General features: G+C 47.7%; 1 protein-coding gene across 4 annotated transcripts; it reads left to right on the top strand.

Moving 5' to 3' along the window:
* Positions 1–771: 771 nt before the first annotated feature.
* KATNB1 (katanin regulatory subunit B1) lies at positions 772–19,004 on the top strand. Of its 4 annotated transcripts, none has more exons than XM_056360262.1 (20): positions 772–870; positions 1,205–1,387; positions 3,991–4,121; positions 6,192–6,309; positions 8,077–8,177; positions 8,716–8,757; positions 9,466–9,549; positions 10,523–10,638; positions 11,167–11,238; positions 11,499–11,649; positions 12,091–12,278; positions 12,402–12,535; positions 13,357–13,407; positions 13,583–13,659; positions 14,316–14,435; positions 15,409–15,558; positions 15,895–15,971; positions 16,361–16,435; positions 17,153–17,269; positions 17,871–19,004. In XM_056360262.1, the coding sequence occupies exons 2-20, from the start codon at positions 1,348–1,350 to the stop codon at positions 18,001–18,003; spliced, it is 1,977 nt and encodes a 658-aa protein (XP_056216237.1). In that variant the 5' UTR covers positions 772–870; positions 1,205–1,347; the 3' UTR covers positions 18,004–19,004. The 4 variants fall into 4 exon arrangements, with proteins under 4 accessions (XP_056216237.1, XP_056216238.1, XP_056216236.1 ...); XM_056360263.1 differs by lacking the exon at positions 772–870 and adding an exon at positions 890–1,068 and having other exon boundaries at positions 12,405–12,535; XM_056360261.1 differs by lacking the exon at positions 772–870 and adding an exon at positions 890–1,068.
* Positions 19,005–19,446: the final 442 nt, after the last annotated feature.

Below are 19,446 nucleotides of genomic sequence, written 5' to 3'. Positions count from 1 at the left end.
GCAGGGACTGTGAACTGCTGAAGGACTAAGGGACCTCAGGGAACTGGGGAGAAAGGAAACGCTAAGGTCTCCAAACAGAGAAAAAGAAGCAACCAAGCCTGTGGTTTGAGCTCATCAGTTCAACACCCAGAAAGGAGACCAGAGCAAACTGAATGAAAAATCCTTCAACAGGTACTGGGGACATAGCTGGTGCCAGAGTCAGCTGATACGCATTATCAAGGACTAGCATCAAACAGATTTGATTTTCCCTTTTGATGGGGTTATTGGCTTCAGAGACAGAAAGCATAGAGGTGGCATGACTCTGCCTCAGCCAGGCTGCGAGAGCCCCCAGCATGGCCCCCTGGGGGGAAAACCGGCCCCAGGCCCCGGTGGGGGGTCAGAGGAGCCGATGCCAGCGCTTCCGGGCAGAAAACCACAGAAACGGGGCGGCCCGCTCCCAGCAGGGCCGGGCCCGTGACACCCGGCGAGGTCAATCACCTGCTGCGGACGCACCGGCACCGCTCGGGGGCGCCTGCGCGGCCGGCGGGCCCTGGCAGAGAAGGGCCTCTCGACCGCCCCGACAGAAGCTGTGCCGCTGCCGCCTCGGCTCCGGCCCGGCGCGCCGCAAAACGGCAGCCCCCGCGGCTCCCAGCGCGCCTCCCTCCTTATTGGTCGCCTCGAAAGGCTCCGCCAAGAAGCTGCGTTGCGAATGGCTCGGCTGCTCGGCGGGCGCTAAGGCAACCGCCCCTGCCTCTGTTCCTATTGGCCAAGCGGCGTGCGGACACGGGGCAAGCGCCGGGCGTGGCGATGCGGGGCTCGGGGAGGCCGGGGACGGGCGGCGGGTGGCGGCCCTGATTGGCGGCGGCCGGGCGGAGGCGGGGCGCGGCCCAGGTCTGTGGTGAGGGGCCGGTTGGCTGGTGGCGGGGGCGGGCTGGGGGTGCGGGGCTGGCCTGGCCGCCGGCGGCTCAGCGTCTTCTCGGCAGCTCCAGGCGATGAGCCCCTGCGAGGCGGCGGAGGCGGCGGCCCGAGGAGCGCCTCCCGCCCGCCGGGCTCCCCGCTGGCCCGTCGCTACCGTGATGGCCGTCAGCGGTGAGGCCGCGCCCCGCGCTGCCGCCCGGGCGGGCGGTGGGCTGGCATCCCGCGCCTCGGCCCGGCCTTCCCGCGCCGGGGCCCGGCGTGGCGGGGGCGTCGCCGTAACCCCGGCTCGTGTTGTTTGTGCCTCCAGGGCGGCCGGGGCAGCGCGGGGGCGTGACTCGGCGGCCGTAGGACGCGGCGGCGGGGAGGCGGCCCAGTCGGGGCCGGGCGGCGGAGCCCGGGGAGGAGGAAGGCGCTTGGGCCCTGCCCGCCGGAGGGGCGCCGCGCCGAGCCATGGCCGCGGCCGTCACCGCCAGGACGGCGTGGAAGCTGCGTGAGTGTGGCCGGGCAGCCCCGGCGAGGGAGGGCGGGGGAGTGCCCCGCACGGAGCGGGGGGGCGGCGGAGGCGGTTTGCGGAGGGAGCTGGCTAATCCCTGCCGTGGGTGGGGATGCCCCGGCCCTCCTCCCAAGCTGCTGACGGGAATTTTGGACTCGTAGAAATCTATTTGGAAAGCACAGCAGCGTAGTGGAATAGCATAGGGCCCTGTCGTTCAGGGGGTCACAGCCTGTATTTTTTCTCACTCGTTGCTCTAACACTATCCTCAATTTCTAGCTAACCCCACGTGCCTCTGTTGTGGTACACGAGCAACCAAGGGAGAGATGGAACCGCTCCTTGGGAGCCCAGGCTGCAGCAGAGAGTTCCCTCTGTGTCAGGTTAGCCTGGTTGAAGCTGCCATTCCTTGCTGCTCAGGTGTTACAGAAGGTGCACTGAGCACTCTGCTGCAGGAGAGATGAGGTGATCTTTACAGGGCCTGTGTGCCTCATGCTCTTGAAATTGCTTTACAGAAGAGTGGTAAGGATTTGCTGCTTTTACATCCATTGTTTTTCCTCCAAAGCACAAATCAGTGCTGGTCACTGCGGAGGTATTTCATAAGGGCTGTTGAGGAATGCTTAGAAACAATGGGGAGTGATCAGCTGTTCAGAAGTGCATGCTTTCGCAGCGACTTGGGCTCTAGGAATTGGCTAGCAGAGGTATGGTGTCCTTGACTGGTAACACATGAAGGGAGCTGAGAGAATTGACTTAGTAATTTTGTGTCTCTTTTGAGCAGAAATCCCTGAAACTCCAGTTATAGGAAAAGCTGGAAGTCAATCAAGCTCCATTCTTTTTAAGCGGGCAGAAGTTCTTAATCTTCAGTTTTGCTAGGCTCTGTCTCACCTTAGCATCCTCATTAGAGCAAGAAGCATTCTGAATGTTAGAAATGTTTTGGTTATGCTAATTAGGAGCTTAATATTACTGAACTGATGGGTGATAATCTGGTGATGAAGACTTTGTTAAAAAAAAAAAAAAGTTTGTGGTTTTAAGGAAATTGGCACTGCACTGGGGGAGTGGGTGAAGCCATCTGGCCAAGGCTAGCATCAGGTTGTAACCTGACTTTTAGGAACAAAGAGTTGAATGCTTCAGCAATGACTTTTAAACTTACAATATGTTATTAAGAATGAAATCAAGAGGAGAGAAAAAGTGGAGCTGCTGACGCACTCATTTCAGCAGCAGTGCTCAGCATCTGTCCTTTCAATTTTAACTAGCGAGTTGGTCTGTTAATGCTAATTGTATTGTTTGTTACCTTCAAGTCTGTGTATACGTATGTACTTTACTTTAGCACTGTCACATGGAAGATTGGTCTTTCAACACAATACAAGCATATTTTCAAATTTTCCCTTCTCTTGTAATTTACAGACCAGTTACCTTTGTAAATTGAAAGGTGTTTCTCCAGCTAAAGTGAAAGTTGCATGGTTTTGCTTTCAAAACAGCACTCTAAGAGCCTGAGATCAAAGTACCTGTAATTATGGCAGCCATCTAATATCCTTTTGGATTAGCGTTGCATGTAAAATGATCAGATTGCTCATCCCAGCAAAACAATCCGAATGAAAGTTGGATTGATTGCTGCCTAGCCTTTTTACAAACAAGTTTCATAACTCTTACACGTGCAAATCCCATGAACTTTCAAGGAGAACTGTAAGAGGAAGAAATTGTTAAGCGCATCAGCCAAAAGCCACTGTCAGAAATTTAACTGGATTTAAAAATCCACTGTGAAGATGAGATGTCCAAGCAAAGATGCTCATTTGGCTTCTCTTTTGGTCCAGAGTTGTTTCTTTATGATGAGGCTTCCTTGGATTTCTGTCACTGCAAAGCCCTCGGTGTCAGAGCTTCCCCTCAGCCTCCAGTTTTTTTAACAAGTCTTGTAGTATCGATCACATTTGTTCTTTTGTGCCCTTTTGGATATATATTCATCCTTCCTTTGTCACAGTTTCACACCTTCGCATTGCTAAATTTCACCTGTGTTACATAGTGGGAACCTGGCAAAGCCTCTGCCAAAGCTCAGAGAAGGGAGCTCCACCTATCCCCGCTGCTGAGTCTGACTCTTTTCTGTGTAAGGTAACAAACTGTGCTGCTGCCAATCTGCCAGTTCCTCTCAGGTTGGACAGGCTGCTGCTGCTTCCCGGAATGGCATTACGGGGCCTTTTGATAGGTGACTCTGGCTGCTGTGTATTACTGCAGCTTGGCAGACAGCTCAGCTTACTGAGATCCACCCCGGGTACTGAAGGTAAAGCAGCTTCTGTGAGCAGGTTGCCACAGCTGAGCAGGTCTTTAAAAACTACCGAGCTGCTGCTGGTGAGAGAAGGTGCTTTTTGTAAGCCACATGAGCACTGGAGCTGTGGGGCTTGGTCAGCAAATGTCTTAAGTACAGCAGGCAGAGCCAAGATGGACTGTTTCAAGCAAGATAATAGTGTGACTTCTTATCTGAAGAGTAGGCTGCTACAGGTTGTTCAGTGGAAACTGGAACATTTTTCTGGAGGGAGAATATTTTTTTAGTTCTTTGGGAGGGATGGGATGAAAATTGTTATACTAGCTCATAATAACTGTTTTGTTTTGTGCAGAAGAGATCACGGCTCACAGCAGCAATGTATCCTCACTAGTCCTAGGAAAAAGTTCAGGCCGGCTGCTGGCAACTGGAGGAGATGACTGTCGGGTCAACATATGGTCAGTGAAGAAGCCCAACTGCATCATGGTAAGAACAGGCCCGTTTCCAGCTTTTGGGGGATGGGAATATTAATTCTGAGGTATAGAGGGTAAGGGAAAAGATTGTTGGGTTGTAGCCTGTGTGACTTGTAAATGGAGTTTACCAACATGAAGCTGGATGACTGGATTCTAGCGAAAGATGAGCGCAGGATTCGGTAACTGGTGAGACCGCTAGCTCAGGAGAGAACCTGGAGTGGATGGCTGCTTCAGCTGGGCCAGTGCTTGCTCAGGCAATGAATATTGTGCCTTCCATTACAGGCTAGCTACAGATAATTAAATGCAGCATTTTGTATGAGGTCAGCTATTTTTAGTGCAAGCTACAGGGGACAGTTTGCCCTCATAGCAGGAAGCATCCCCAGCAGGATGCATTCCGACCTGTCCCACAGTCACTAACTATCCACGCAAAGTTTGTCGGAATAGTTCGCTAACTTGCATGTAGGCTGGGGAAGAGTAGTGCTGGGCACACTGTGTTGGAAGGAGTAGGGTTACCCCAGCAGTAGCACATCATAAATGTATTTAACAGATGTCTATCCTGCATTGCTTTTGCTTTGAGTTGGTGTTGTGGAAAACCATCTTTAGCAAGTCTCCCTTGTCACTTTAATTAAGAACATTATTGTGTTGTGTTATGGTAGGCATATCTGTAGCCACTGTGACCCTTCTGAGGAAGAAATTGGGGAAGTAGGAGCAAAAAGGCTGAAAGGAGAATGTGCCTACTTTATTTTTCCATTCATTTCCTGCATAAAGAGGTTGAAATAGGTGGAAAAGACGTTGCTCACTTTTGGCAGTGCTGTGCTTTTTGCATAGTGTAGTTAGGCTGTGTCTTTCCAGACTTGGTAGTGGCATGACAGTAGCTTGAAACCAGAATATTTCCTTCCACAAGAAGGTTGAAGGACTAATTATCTCCGTACCCGTTCTTGGGAGCAGAGAGCTGTACTTCTGTGCTTCCTGGGAACCACAGACATAAGAAGCTGGTCTTTCTGAGAGGCAGGGATTGACTGGAGCTGCTGAGGGCTTGTGTCATTCTTGTATATCAAAAGAATCTTGATTTTTTTGAGGGGTTGTGCTGTATATTTTGTTCTCCAAAATTAATTTTTACTGTTTATATTGTTAGGATTCTAGATGTTTATGTGTTGGGGGAGAGGAAGAGGAGGAGCTTTCCAAGCAGCCTTGTGACTTGGTTCAAGTTTTGAGCTCTGGTTTCTCACTAAGCAGTAACAGTTGCAGCTGTAGAGTCTGTAAAGGATTTCAGTTGCATGTGAAATCCCAAGAAAGCCCCGTAAGAACAGATAGCTTGTAACTGGTGTTTGATTCTGTACGTGTGTGGGAGGCACACAGCTAGCTTAGCTATTTAAAAAGACCTGTTTGAGGTGGGAGTAAAGCATAGAATATCGCTGAACTGACAAGAAAAAGTCGGCAATAGTGGTATTGGTTTTCTAGTGCTAGTTTTAAATATTCTTGTGTTTTAATTAAATACTGTCCTTTTCTTGTAAGCTTGTAGATGCTCAAGGATGAAAGGAACTGCATACATATGAATTACTACCTTATGCCACGAGTTAATACTTTAGTAATAGCACCACATTATCACTGTGACACCCATTGCTGGCAGCAACATACGGCTTCTTGCTTATGTGGCGATTTCGAAGTAGCCCTGCTTTTGCTCTTGCTTTGGTTTTGTAACCAGTTCATGACACTTTCAGAGCGAACACTGTGCCATTGCACTTGCACAGCATGATTTTTATAATGTAAGCATGTGTCAGCCCTGTCTGGGCACCTGCACCTAATGTTTAACTGCCCGTGTCTCTGTTGGTGCATCCTTTAAAACTTAGCGTGCCCCAGAAAGTGGGATAATGTGGAAGACATGTGCACGGGGCTATATGCAGTGGTGGTCTTTAGGGTGCTCTACCATACTGGTAGCTGATGAGGAAAGAGGACCAGTGGCACTACCAGGTAATCCCAACTCGTGACTAAATGCTTTAGTTACACTTCAAGTATGAACAATGTCATTGTGGACAGGGCTGTGTCAGTAGCAGTTGGTTGTGACTCATGGTTTCCTTTGCAGAGCTTGACAGGCCATACAACACCCATTGAGAGCCTACAGATCAATATGAATGAGAAGCTCATTGTCGCAGGGTCCCAGTCAGGGTCCATTCGAGTTTGGGACTTGGAAGCTGCCAAAAGTACGTTTCTGTGAGTTTTCACTTCTGTTAATGCACGCTTTTTGGAATATCCTTATGCTCGATATGTATACTGACCCAGAAGAGTACTTCACTCAAGGAACAGGAGCCTGGCATTGCTTTCATCTTAATTTCCAGCCCTCTCAGAGGGCTTTTGTGCGCTTCCTACTGAGACTGCAGAGCTGCGTGTGCACGCTCAAACAGAAATTTGTACGTGTATTGTGGATACTGATCTGAGGAACTAGCTGCCAGGGTTTTGACCTGAGTATGTTTGAAAACTATATCCCACATCAGTTTCCATGCATGTATAGTGTAACTAGGCGTATGGAATTTGTATTCGGTCTCCTTGTCAACATCAATAAAGGGATCCAAAATCAGATTGGAAGATTTAAGTATATTAGGTTTTGTACAAGTCCAGGAATCCCCTGCTTGCTGGCCTCTTATTCTCATTCTGAGGCTCTAACTTTTCTTTTTTCCCTCAAGTGATTGTTCTCCCCTTTTGCTCTTGCGTAGGCATATAAATAAACAAAGACATGATTTTTAATAAATCATAAAAGCTATGAACTTGTTGAGCTCTGATCCTTGAAAGACCAACTGTTGAGTCATGCTTTATTTACTGCATTTTTCTCAAATCCTAGAACAAGTTTGCAAAGGCACCATGAAGCACTTCGGTGCATTCCAGGAGGAATACCATAAAATGACTGAATACTTCTTACAGGTTGCTACTTGTTCATAGAAAGGATATGTAATGGAAATGGACTTACACTGGATAACCTAAGAAGGCAAATGGCATAAATAATAAAAAGCACTTTTGTTGTTCAGTTAGAATGTCTTCAGTTATAAAATAGTTTGGCTCTACCAGTGGAGGGTAACTGATCTGGCTGAATTTATGAGGAGACCTGTGAACCAGCGTCTATGCAAATGACCGCTCCAGGTCTGGCTCAAGAGCTAATTTCTGCCAGGGGAATCATCAGACTGTTCCAGATGATGGAGAGAGATTGCCCTTGTTGCTGTATGAGCAATTTTTCTCCCTCAGAGTTGAGTTCTGCATTTGTCTCTACTTTTGGAGATACAGTATACCAGTTCTGCTGGTCCTTTCTGGTTTCCAGAGCTACAAGGGGCGTTACTTGGTTGATGTCTTGCTGAAACGCTGTGGTCATTTCTTTGTCTCATGCTTCCTAAGCGTCCTTTCCTGGTCTTTGGGATGCTTCTTGAGAGGGGCAGTTGAAGGAGTACAGGGTGAATATTGGAACCTAAGAAGCAGAAGTTTTGATTGTGCCTGGGTGGGGGTGCAGAGTCCAGGGAGAGGGACTGCCTAATAGCTGCAAGGTGAACGATGCAGGCAATCAAATGTTCCTTTCACTTCCTGGCTAACACAGTCCTTGTAGGTTCCCCCTGCCCCTTTTGCTCCCTTTGTAAAGAGTGGAAGGAGACACTGTCTGACAGAAGTATGGCTTTTCAGTTTTATTTTCAAAATGGAGAGCTTTGGAGTTTTAATCATATATACCTCAGGACAGGACTTCCATTAGATTTGTTGAACATGGGCTCTGTACTGCTGTTCCTTTGCATTGCAAGGGTAAAGTCAGAAACAATTCCGTAAAATAATGTATACAGATGAATAAACAGTATGTAGCATACCTAATGTCCGTTGTATTAGCATGTGCTTAATGGTGAGGGTAGTATGGCTAAACTTTTGTGCTGCATTGGGGGAAGTGAACTACTAAATATTGTTCCTATTCCTTCTCCCTGCTCTGCTGCTCCTTTTCCCAGTTCTTCGTACCTTACTTGGTCACAAAGCAAATATCTGCAGCCTTGATTTCCATCCTTTTGGAAGCTTTGTGGCGTCTGGCTCTTTGGACACAAACATTAAGGTAAAACGCAGCTTCCCCTAGAGATTGCTCTCTTTACTTGCAGTATTTTTGTTTTGAAGAGTGCCAGAATGTGTTTTGTGCCAAGCTGTTGGTAGATCCTGTACGTCGTCATTTCCATGTGTGTGGGCAGGTGTATTTACGAGTGCTTGTGAAATCTGTGCATGTATTTTCACAGTGGTAGCTCATGAGTGTGACTCCTCTGTTGTGGAATGTGGCTCCAAGTAAGATGCCAGCTGAGACCTGGTGTCAGCAAACACAGATGTCCTGATTGCTGTGGACTGCATCTGCTTCATCAGGCTGGTATTTGACTGTAGGAACTGAGCTTCTGTAGTAAGAAACACCTTACAGAAGTGATTCTTGCTTGGGCAGTCAGGTTAGGAAATACCCCTGAAGCAAACGGGTTCACCAGCCCCTCCAGTGTTTTCATTCTGCGGTTTCTGTCAGCTTGGTGACAAGGAGAGCTCTTGTTCTGGTGCGACTCTTCGGCTCCCCACATACTGCTGTAATCATATCTTTTGTTTGCTTTTCTTCCCTGTAGCTCTGGGATGTAAGAAGAAAAGGCTGTGTCCTCAGGTACAAGGTAAAATGCTTTGTTAGTTTTCAGATGAAGAGGGGAGATAGATTTCTGTTGGGGACTTGTGAGCAAACCTGAAAGTGATTATGTACAAATAAAAATAACTTCCTAGTTTTCCAGTATGAAAATAAGATCTGCACGATTTGTGAAGTGGCCCGGCAAACCTCTGCAGGCCTCTGTGAACTGTGTGGGAATATGAAATGGATATTGTAGGAGTTACTGTGTACTATAGTCTGGTTGGCTTCAGTGGAGAACAGAGAGCATCCGTGACTGATTCTTTATATTGTGACTGATGCTACGATGCAAGTCCCCACTGCTCTGAGATGGTTCTATTCTTGGGGCCTTTTTCTACCCAAGGAGCTTGCTGAATATTAATTTCATTTAGAAACCAACTTTGTGACACAGCATTTCTATATGACCACCCATAAATCTGTGTAATTTAAAATTTATTTTTATTAATTAAGCCAGATCTGTATTTACCACACTTAAACTGATGCTAGAGATGTCTAGATGAGAGAGATGACATGCATTTAGTGTGGATGGGTGTAGCTTTTGAGTGTAGTGTTTAGTGTTCTGTCAGCTGTGGACTCTGTGAAACAGTTACTTCATTTGATTTGATCTTATTATATAGGATTGAAAGACAAAAGCCAGAATTCCCTTTAGAGGGGGTGGGGAGAAACTACTATAAACTACCATTTGTTTTTCTCATTTCAGGGTCACACAGAAGCAGTTCGGTGTCTCCGCTTTAGTCCTGATGGGAAATGGTTAGCCTCTGCTGCTGATGATCACACTGTAAAGGTAATTTATTGTGACACCTTCCTTATGTGCCAAATGCTGGGATCATCTTTGTACCAGGCGTTACCAGCACTCACTCACAAACACCTTTAGTTCATTAGGCAGCTGGCTGAGCCCTGTGGCTTTGCAGGGACCAGTCTGTTGATGAGTCTGGTCATGTCCAGTGGCCCACAACCTCAAGAAAAGAGCTGGATGTGTTGAAATGCACTTATCCAACAGACATGTTGGCTCTATGCACATAAAAGTTCAAGTTTTGTTAGATGTTAGAGTTGTGATACGTGAACATTAACCTCAGTCATTTCAGTAAGTGCTACCGAATGAGTTGCCCACAGCATGTTGCTTTGCCATACCTATTTTTGGTTCTGCCCAAGTTAATTCAGTAGGAGTGCATTATCATACATATTGCTTATGATTATCAGTCTGAAAATTGCTGTCAGGACGGCAAGAGAAGGAATTCAGAAAAGTATCGATTGAAACAGTGACTTCAGTTGTTTCAGGTGTGGTGTGGAGGAATGTAGGTGAAGGACTGATTCTTCAGCTTCACGTGAAATAAACTGGTCAATCATTTCACTGGATTTTTCAGTGAAGACTAGAGCACAGGAAGTATTAATTGCTAAGGGATTTGGAGTTTTTTGATTTTTGTTCATTTGCTTTTGAGATGCAATCTGTGGGGATGGGTGGAAGTGCTGTATTTTATTCCAGTCTCTAAATATAAACCAGAAACTTCTAGGGGGCAAATTAAATGGAAAATTTATAAAGAATAGCAAAGATAAAAGAAGAAAAATAAAAAAAAAAATGCAGCCTTAAATAACTGGGATGCTACTCCTTCCCTGATCTTTGCTTTCTTTGACAAACTTGAGTCTGTTCTTGGAGGGCGAGAAATGTTAGGAGGCTGCCAGTACAAGAAAATCCAAAGTGTATTGGAATTCTCTACTGTTAAATCTTTTCAAGAGTCTCTGTATTTTCCTTCTTCCAGCTGTGGGATCTGGCTGCTGGGAAGATGATGTTCGAGTTTACAGGACATACCGGCCCAGTAAATGTTGTTGAATTCCATCCCAATGAATACCTTTTGGCTTCTGGCAGCTCTGACAGGTACATACGGGGAGGGAGGAAGAAGGGAATTGTATATGGCAGTTTCCTGATGCCCTTCCTTTTGGGAACATGGAAAATAGGAATGTCACACAACTCAAACCTGCCATTGCAAGAGCCTGACATCCAGGCAGCAGCACGTTACATCTGTGATGGGCAGAACATTGAGAGCTTGCCTTCTCATCCAAAATTGACGACACCTTCTACCACACTAGAAAACAATCCAATAGTCTCAAGATAATCCACTAATCGCTAATTCAGCTGACATTTTATCTGAATAGCAAGCAGCCCTGCTCAGCTAGCAGGGTGACCTCTTAGATCTGACTCAGAGCTAAATACCTGCCTGTATCCAGAGTTTCTAAGCATCTGTGGCTGGATTCATGGATCTTTAGCTAGACTAGCCTCCTGTGTTGGCTCATATGTGCACAACAGTGAAAGTCATTCTAGCTATTAGCATACTACTTCAATTCTGGATCCTACATCAGATTTCTAGAGGGGTGAGAAATTATTTTTCTTCTTGTGTGTGTACAGGACTGTTAGGTTCTGGGACTTGGAGAAGTTTCAAGTTGTGAGCTGTATTGAAGAGGAGGCTACTCCTGTCAGGTATATTAAATTCCTGTTGCAGTATACTACTAGGCAGAGACTAAAGTGGGGGTGAGGGGAGGATTTCCTGAAGGAGAGACTTTACTGGGGAGAAGTTTGGGCTGTTGGAGATGTTGCACAGGTGAGCACTAGATGGGTAGGTTCATTGTTAGAAAGGGGTCTGGAGGTTGTCAGCGAAGCCAGTTACAGCCCTGGGGTCCTCGTGGGACTAAGCAAGTTTGGAAGAGCTGTGCCTGATTCTCCACATGCCTTCCTCCCAGGTGCATGCTCTTCAACCCAGATGGCTGCTGCTTGTATAGTGGCTTCCAGGATTCGCTGCGTGTGTACGGCTGGGAGCCTGAGCGCTGTTTTGATGTGGTGTTGGTGAACTGGGGAAAAGTAGCCGACTTGTGTATCTGTAACAACCAGCTGGTAAGCCACTGCTCCTGAGGAGTGGGGGAGGTGGCTGCAAAACACAAGATAAAATCCTCCTGCCTTCTTGCAGGCCTTCTGACCTTTAAGCTTATATCAGACTGTAAGTGGCCAGGGCTTGCTATGTGCCCAGCATTTAGATAAAGATGATGTGCTTTTGCTTTTAGCAGCCTCATGCTCCACTTTGTCTCTCTTTGGCTTCTGGAGGAAAGCCTCCAGTTCTTGGGGGTTGGTTTGACTAGTATTTAGAAGCTATGCTTGAAAAAAGCGTTGTTGTAGCCTTTCATGAAACATTGGCAGCTTCAAATTGAAACAGCCAAAGGACTGAACGGAGAAATTCTCAAGCGTGGTTGCTCAGGGTCACTCCATCGTGCCTGTTCTCAAAAAGGCTGGCATGTACCCCGCTCCCTGATGAATTACCTTAATCTTTTGCCTCTGCAGATAGGAGTTTCCTTTGCACAAAGCACAGTCTCTTCCTTCGTTGTGGATCTTGGCAGAGTCACCAAGTCAGATTCTATTCCTCATGGGCTGATCAGGGATGATGAGCCTCTTGTGCCACCTACCCCCACGGGGTCCTCCCTTCGCCGCATCTATGACAGGCCCTCAACTAGCTGCAGCAAGCCACAAAGGTAAGGGAATCTGCTGGCATGTTGAATTTCAGGATTTTAAGGAAGTGTACAAGGAGCTTAGTGCTCTTGCTTTCTCTGACAAAGTCCCTATGACTTGCCCTGACAGCATCTCTTTTTCCACAGCAGAGTGAAGCACAACTCTGAGAGTGAGAGGCGCAGTCCTAGCAGTGAAGATGACAGAGATGAGAAGGAATCAAAGGCAGAGATCCAGAACCCAGAGGATTACAAAGAGATCTTCCAGCCCAAGAATGCTATCTGTCAGTACCAAGGTTTACTGTGCTTTTGAGTGGTGTTTGTATTAGAGCTGTAGGCGCTAAACTGATTCAGTAGAAGTGAGCTTTGGCTTATTATAATAGGGGCTTCGCCTGTGAGTGGGAGAGTTTAGAAAACTTTCCTTTAGTAATCTGTACTTGGACACTGAACCATACAGATCATGTTGGTGAACTGCTGGAAGGTGGCGCCTTTACTAGGGCGCAGTGATGTCTAGTTGAAGCCTGACTCAGAATACAGAGCTCTATTGTAAGCATACTGTCTTCCTGTCCTGATTAGGAAGGACTACTGTGTTATGAGATCTTTATTAGGTTAGAATTTTTATATGTATAAAAACAGCAGCCTTCATTAAAGAAGGAAAGTCAAAATGTTTTGTTAAAGCAGAGATTGTTGTTTAGGAGGCATAGTGCAGTGCCTGTATCTTGTATTTCTATGTCAATGAGAAAAACGAGATACTCTTTCTAAGGAATTAATAGTCATTATTTTGATTTACTTATGTAAATCAATTTAGCAGGAGGTGAATTTTTTCTAATATAACTTGTTGTGACAGTGCCTTTTCTTGTGCTTCACACCTGTACAGCAGCAGTGAGCTACACGGGTCAGTTTTGTCTTTCCCATCCATGAAGGCTGAAAGCCTTTGGCTAAACTCAGCAATAGCATCAGGGTCTGAAGGAGATGACTGCTTGCCCTATCACTGATAACCCTAATCTGTGCAGTTGCTGGAGACCTCTCAGCTCCAAGGTTGATTTATCACTATTCTGTAGCCTTGGATACTCCTTCATTTCCCTCCCCCCTTCCTCCTGTGTAGGTCGAACTCCTCCTCGAAGCAGTGAGCCATTTCCAGCACCTCCTGAGGATGGTGAGTATGAAAAGGACCCGTTGGTGGGAATGGGGCTAATGACCCTCAAAAGAGGGAGTGCTGCATGTCTGCAGAAATGACTACTTGTACTCTTAGCTATACAGAACTGTTGCTTTCAACTTCCCTTGAAAGGAGCAATCGGTTTCTGTTTTTCTACTTCTTTCCATCTTGCTAGAGCCTGTAACTGCGAAGGAAGCAGTGAAGCCCAGCCAAGCTGCGGATGTCCAGACCCTATTGCCAAAGCAAGAACTTGTACGTACTGTACGGTCTGTTAATAGCTGTTCACACTCCCACTGTGAAAGATATGTGAGTGCTGGAGACTTTACGATTTCTAATTGAGCTGATACCTTTACTGAAGAGCTGTAAAAGTGCAGCTCCAGTCTTTGGCCTGTCATGTCTCTTGCCTGAGCAGTAGAATCGAAGGCCAGGCCTCCAGCAGGTGATGGCTTTATTGCTTTTGTTCACTTCTTGCACTTGCAGTGGTGTTTCTCCTTGTATCTCAAAATTAAGGTGCTCTGAGGAGAACCAAGTGCCAGATTCCTGCAAGTGCTTGAACTGAAGCTATTTTGTCACCAAAATTGCAAGCAGCTGATGGGCCAGGATAGATTACACTGGCTTCCTGAGAATTCTCTCTTAGCCTTCAGGTTGGCCATGGCCCGTTACCCTCATTTTAGATGCTGATAACGACGACTGCGCTTGGCACTTCTGCTGGGAATTCTACATGTTCTTTGCAAACCTTAAGTGTGTCTTAGCATGTATCTGAGAGACACTTTATTGCCTGTTAAATTATGCTAGCAAATTGGAGACTGCTTCTGCATTGGGACCCTGCTGTAAGAGGAAAGTGGGTCAGGACATCAGACTAGGGCCAGCCTGCTGCTGCTAAAGCTTTTACCTGATTTTTCCTGCAGCCTGATCCGGTTCAGAGGCCACCGATTGCCTCCTCAACTCCATTGACCAAAACAGAGCCATCGGTGATTCCTGCAACTAGGAATGAGCCCATTGGCCTGAAGGCCTCTGACTTTCTACCAGTAAGTATCTCTGGACAAAAGTTGCCTGCTGGTGTCTGTTGGGTGGCATCAGAAAGGGGGTTCTGTGAGGCACAAGAGTTGCCTTGGGTGCTTTCTGCAGCCCTCTGTACTGAATGAGAACGTGTTAATTCCCACTCTTCTTCTGCTCACTTGGTGCCCCCCGCCCCCCGCCAGCTTACTCTTCTGCCTCCCAACTGTTTTGACTTGCAGTTCCTGTGAAATCAACACCTCAGGGTTGCTGGACCCAGGCCCCGTTGCAATTGACAGCGGGCTGATGCGAACATGTGTTGATCCAGGCTTGTGAAGAGTGTGTTATCAAAGCAGAGAGCAAGGGATGAGACTGAGACTCTGATTAATTCCATATGCCGGACAGCAATTAATTTAGGAAATTGGTGTCCGCCATTACCTGTCTATAATTATTTCATAGGAGTCTTTGCCTTTTGTGTCTCAGAGGCCTCTTGACCTGTCTTGGGGAGGATATTCCCTGTCCCGAGAAGGGAGAAGGACCAGGGCATCCTGATGATCCTAAACTCTGTGAGCAAAGGAAGTAGTGGTTCCAGCATGGCTTGGGCAAGAATCAAATTGCGAGTCTAATAAATTGTGTAAGAACTATGCTTTGTAATGAAAAGTTCCAATTTCAGATGAATGTTTCACATAAAAAATAGAGTTTATGTGAAAATGTTCCTTCATCAAAACACACTGGTTTTGAAAACTTATTTTGATTCACCTTGTCTTAATTTTGAATTTCTCCAAAGCTTCAAACATGTTTGTGATTGATGTAGTAGAAAAGGCAGAAGAGAAGTAACTGAAATCAGAGCAAATTAAGCATTTCCATTTCAAAATGTTTTTAAAACAATCTGCAAGGAAGCCAGTATTTACTGGCACTCAGCTCTTGCCTAGGCCGGAGAAAGCTCCTGCCCTTCTGTGCCATCCTGCTCTGTTACTGCTGTTCCATTGGTGTCTGTACTTTCAGGCTGTGAAAAACCAAAGCCAGACTGAGCTTGTGGATGAGGAAGCCATGTCCCAGATCAGGAAAGGCCATGAGACTATGTGTATGGTGCTCACCAGCCGTCACAAGAATCTGGACACAGTGCGGGCTGTATGGAGCACCAGTGACATCAAGGCAAGGGTTGGAGATACCTGGGGTTCATGAGGGGAGCACCTGAGCAGCTATTTTTGGCTTGTCTGGGGCTGATTCTGCCTCTTGCACAAAAGGCAGGGTCTCTCGGCTTTTGTCTCTGGGAGTGCACCGCAGAGTGCTGCTGTGTCCCACCTGCGGTTTGATGGTCACAAAGAAACTTGGAGAAAACTTTCTCATGCAACAGTTATCTTCTCTTCCCTAGCCAACTCCACGTTTCCTCTACCTTGTTTTTGAAAAGTGGCACTTGGTACGTAACTGCATTAGCCTAGCCAGTTTGAGCTTTGCAATAGATGGCTTTTTCTTCCTGTTCTCTCTCAGAACTCTGTCGATTCTGCAGTGGCGATCAACGATCTGTCTGTTGTTGTGGACCTCTTGAATATTGTCAACCAAAAAGCGTGAGTCCTGGGTTGGGGCAGCCCCTGGGATACTTGAGAGCCATCGGCTGGGCACTGGGAGCGGGAGCGCTGCATTGGACCCACCTTGCGTCCAGTGGGCGATGGCAGCAGGAAATGCGTGTGCTTGTAGCCAGATCTTCGTCTGCAGTGCCAGTAACTGCTGGAGTTGTGTGGGGCCTTTTCGGTAGGCAAATGATGACTTGCAAGGAAAATCAGTCTTGAGGCTTTATATGTCAGGGCCTGCCACTTTCTATCACAAGGGGGAGTCGGTGACTTGCTCAGTAAACTTGAGTGCCACTGGCTGGGGTCTTTTGGCAGAAAGCATTTGTGTCAGCTCAGCCGTGTAGAGCCTCAGTCTCCGGTCTCAGAATGTGTCCTTTTCTTTTCAGGTCTCTCTGGAAGCTGGACTTGTGTACTATAATCCTGCCACAGATAGAAAAACTACTCCAAAGTAAATATGAAAGGTGAGGCCCCGAGAACATGGTGTGCTTGGGGGACAGGGTATAGATATACATAGGAGAGCTCCACTGGGTATTTTCTAGCTGAAAGGAAATCCTGAAAAATCACAGCAGATGCAGTATAATGCCAACGCAACACCTGAAAAAGAGCAATGGAGTTGCCAAGTGTATGTGGGCAAAGGTATGGGAAGTATGCATGGACAGGAAGAGCAGGGTATTGGGATTTGGCGTGGGTGTGTTGAAGGCAGCTCTGACAGCCAGGAGGGGTCAAATCGATATGAAACAAGTGGGCTCTGCACACTGGTGTGAATGCACCTGTTGGCTTGGGACAAGGGGAATGAAGTTCTGCAACAGCCTTGGGGTCACTTGGAAGATTACTTTGAACCTCATCATAAGGTGGCAAAAAAAAATGCAGCCTGTCAAGGGGCTCTTCCTTTCTGCCAAGAGAGAGGCTCCTGTCAAGTCCCCATGGCAGGACATCTCTGCTCTTGAGCAGAAAGGTCCCGCATAGCAGGGTGTATGCCAGGACCTTTGGAAAGGGCTGGCTTTGTCAGTCTTGACTCAAACCAAGATGTGTTGGTGCTTGGCCATTGCTCTCCTTACCAGATTACAGCGGTGGGGCAGGGCTCATTTGAGTAGGCTACCCCAGTGACTGGATGAGAGTGAGGGCTGCGTGCTGGGAGGACAGGAATGAAATTCAAGTGGGGCCTGTTTGTTTTTCAGTTACGTGCAGACTGGCTGCACCTCCCTGAAACTCATTCTTCAGAGATTCCTGCCACTGATCACAGACATCCTCACTGCACCACCTTCTGTCGGAGTGGACATCACCAGAGAGGAGAGGTGAGGCACTAACCTCCACTTGCTGTGCTCCCTTTTTTGAACCCACCTTTCTTTTGGGTGAGCTTTGCTCCTCGCCAATGAAACTTTGATACTAGACTGGGCATGCCTTCCCTTTTGTCTGCAAAAACACCAAACCCTCCTGCTCTGAGAAAAAAAACAAGGACTGCTTTTCCCTCTGTTACTGTATTGAGTCATACCTAAATAAAGTGTGAGTATGTCGGGAGTAAAACCAACCTGTGGCTTCACCTTCTACCTCACAAGACACGTGAGTTGTCAGCTGGGCCCCGGATTTCCAGTTTATTCACGGAATAGCTGTGCTCTGAGAATTGGCCCTCTGAAAACAGCACCTCCTTCCTCCCTGGACTTTACTGCCAAAGGGGAAGAGAGGAGTGAAAGAGCTCTTATATGGATGCCATTCTCCTGCATCATCAGGGCGTGAGCTAAATACATGGTGTTCCTGCAGAGCCATGCTCACATTTCATCCTCTTCCAGGCCATTTGCAGGGCTTGTGTTGCATCTTTGGCGCTACAGAAACAAGCACATCTCTTAGGAATCTGAGGATTGATGCTGTGTCTGCTGTATTTTTTTTTTTTTTTTGCAGGCTCCATAAATGCAAGCTGTGCTACAAGCAGCTGAAAAACATCAGCAACATTGTCAAGAGCAAGTCAGGGCTCAGCGGCCGCCACGGTAGTGCCTTTCGGGAGCTGCATCTCCTCATGGCTGTCCTGGAGTGACAGCTGCCACCAAGCTCCCCTCTGCTCTTGGTCTGGCTGGATTTCACCTCTCTCCATGTGTCCATCTTCCCCCCCCCAGCACGGTAGGGAAATGGAATCTCACTGGCTGGTCGCCTACCCAGCCCTGGTGCCTTACGGGCTGGGACCTGAGTGGAGAGACGTCTGCTGTGTGAGGGGACCTGGCTGGTGGACAGCCCTGCAAAGCCCCTGTAGGGAAGCAGCTTCATTTCGGCTCTTCATCTCTGCATCAAGCTCTGACTGCTCTGTCTCTGTGTGCTGGCCTTTCCCTGACGGGTGCAGGGGGGACGCTCTGAGCCTGCTGTCGCCCCTCCTGCACCTGTGTGTGTTGTTGGTTCTTGTTGCTTGGCTCTGTGGGCTGGGGCTGGCTGGCCCCGCTCTCTTTGTGCAGCGTGCTGAGGACTGCAGCGTCTACCCCCCAAAAGCCTGCTGTGGGGTGGAGTGCCCTTTCCCTACAGAAGGGACTTAACTGCCATGTGAGACCAGCCCCTTTGGTTTGCTTTGTCAAACATGAAGCAGGACACCGTGCCCTCGTGCCTGGTGTAGTCTCAAGGACCTGTATCAGGAGGAGGCTGTCTCTTGGCTTCACAAAACTCTGCTGGCACTCTGGGCCGCAGAAGATTCTTCAGACTGTTGCTGGGAACTGTCTACCTGGATATGTTAAGTATGTGACTTAAACAGGACTTGTCATATGTGTTTCCCTTTGGGGTAAAAATCTGGGAGGGTGGGGGATCAGAGGGACATGGACTAATGTCTTTGTATATCTGCCGGACCACTCTTAGAGGGTTTGGGTTCCCCCCCAATAAATGTCTGTGAGAATCTTTCTGTCCCTCTTTTCTTTCCTGTGGGGAAAGAGGTTCCTGTTAAGTGCTTCCCCTGCTCCTCCCAGCCTATCTCTGATCTTATACACTGGAGCCTGTTCTCCCAGAAACTGTAACTTATAACTAATTGTATTAAAAGATTTGTAACTTTTTAAAAAAAGATGTGTTAAGTGCCTGAATCTCTTGACGTACTGTTCACCTTAGCGCAGCTGCTGGCTGGGAGCGTCCAGGGAAAGCAGGGCTCTGTTCCCTGCGTGCCCCATGGGGAAGCTGGCTGTTCTCACCCTTCCTGCTGGGAGGCTGTGGTGAGTAAGTGGATGCTGTGAGCGAGTTGGAGAGACAACACTCGCCAGGTGGTTCACTGAAACCCTGGGGGAGGTTTCACTCTGCTGGGGTTCCCAGCCCAAAAAGCAGCGTCATCATTTGTGGCTTGTCCTTCTCCCTGGCTGATGCAGATCTCCCCACCTGATTCCTGGCAGATCTTGGCCTAGCAGCAGTGCTGTGTCTGCATGGTTTTCTGTGAGCTCCTGTGCCAGGTGCTGGTGCTGGGGGTGTAGGAGACTGGTCCAGATGCGCATGGTGGGGCCAGCAGGAAAGCTAAAGC

This window comes from Falco biarmicus, chromosome 15 (assembly GCF_023638135.1).
Source record: "Falco biarmicus isolate bFalBia1 chromosome 15, bFalBia1.pri, whole genome shotgun sequence".
Lineage (NCBI taxonomy): Eukaryota > Metazoa > Chordata > Aves > Falconiformes > Falconidae > Falco > Falco biarmicus.
This window is presented reverse-complemented; position numbering and strand designations above follow the sequence as displayed.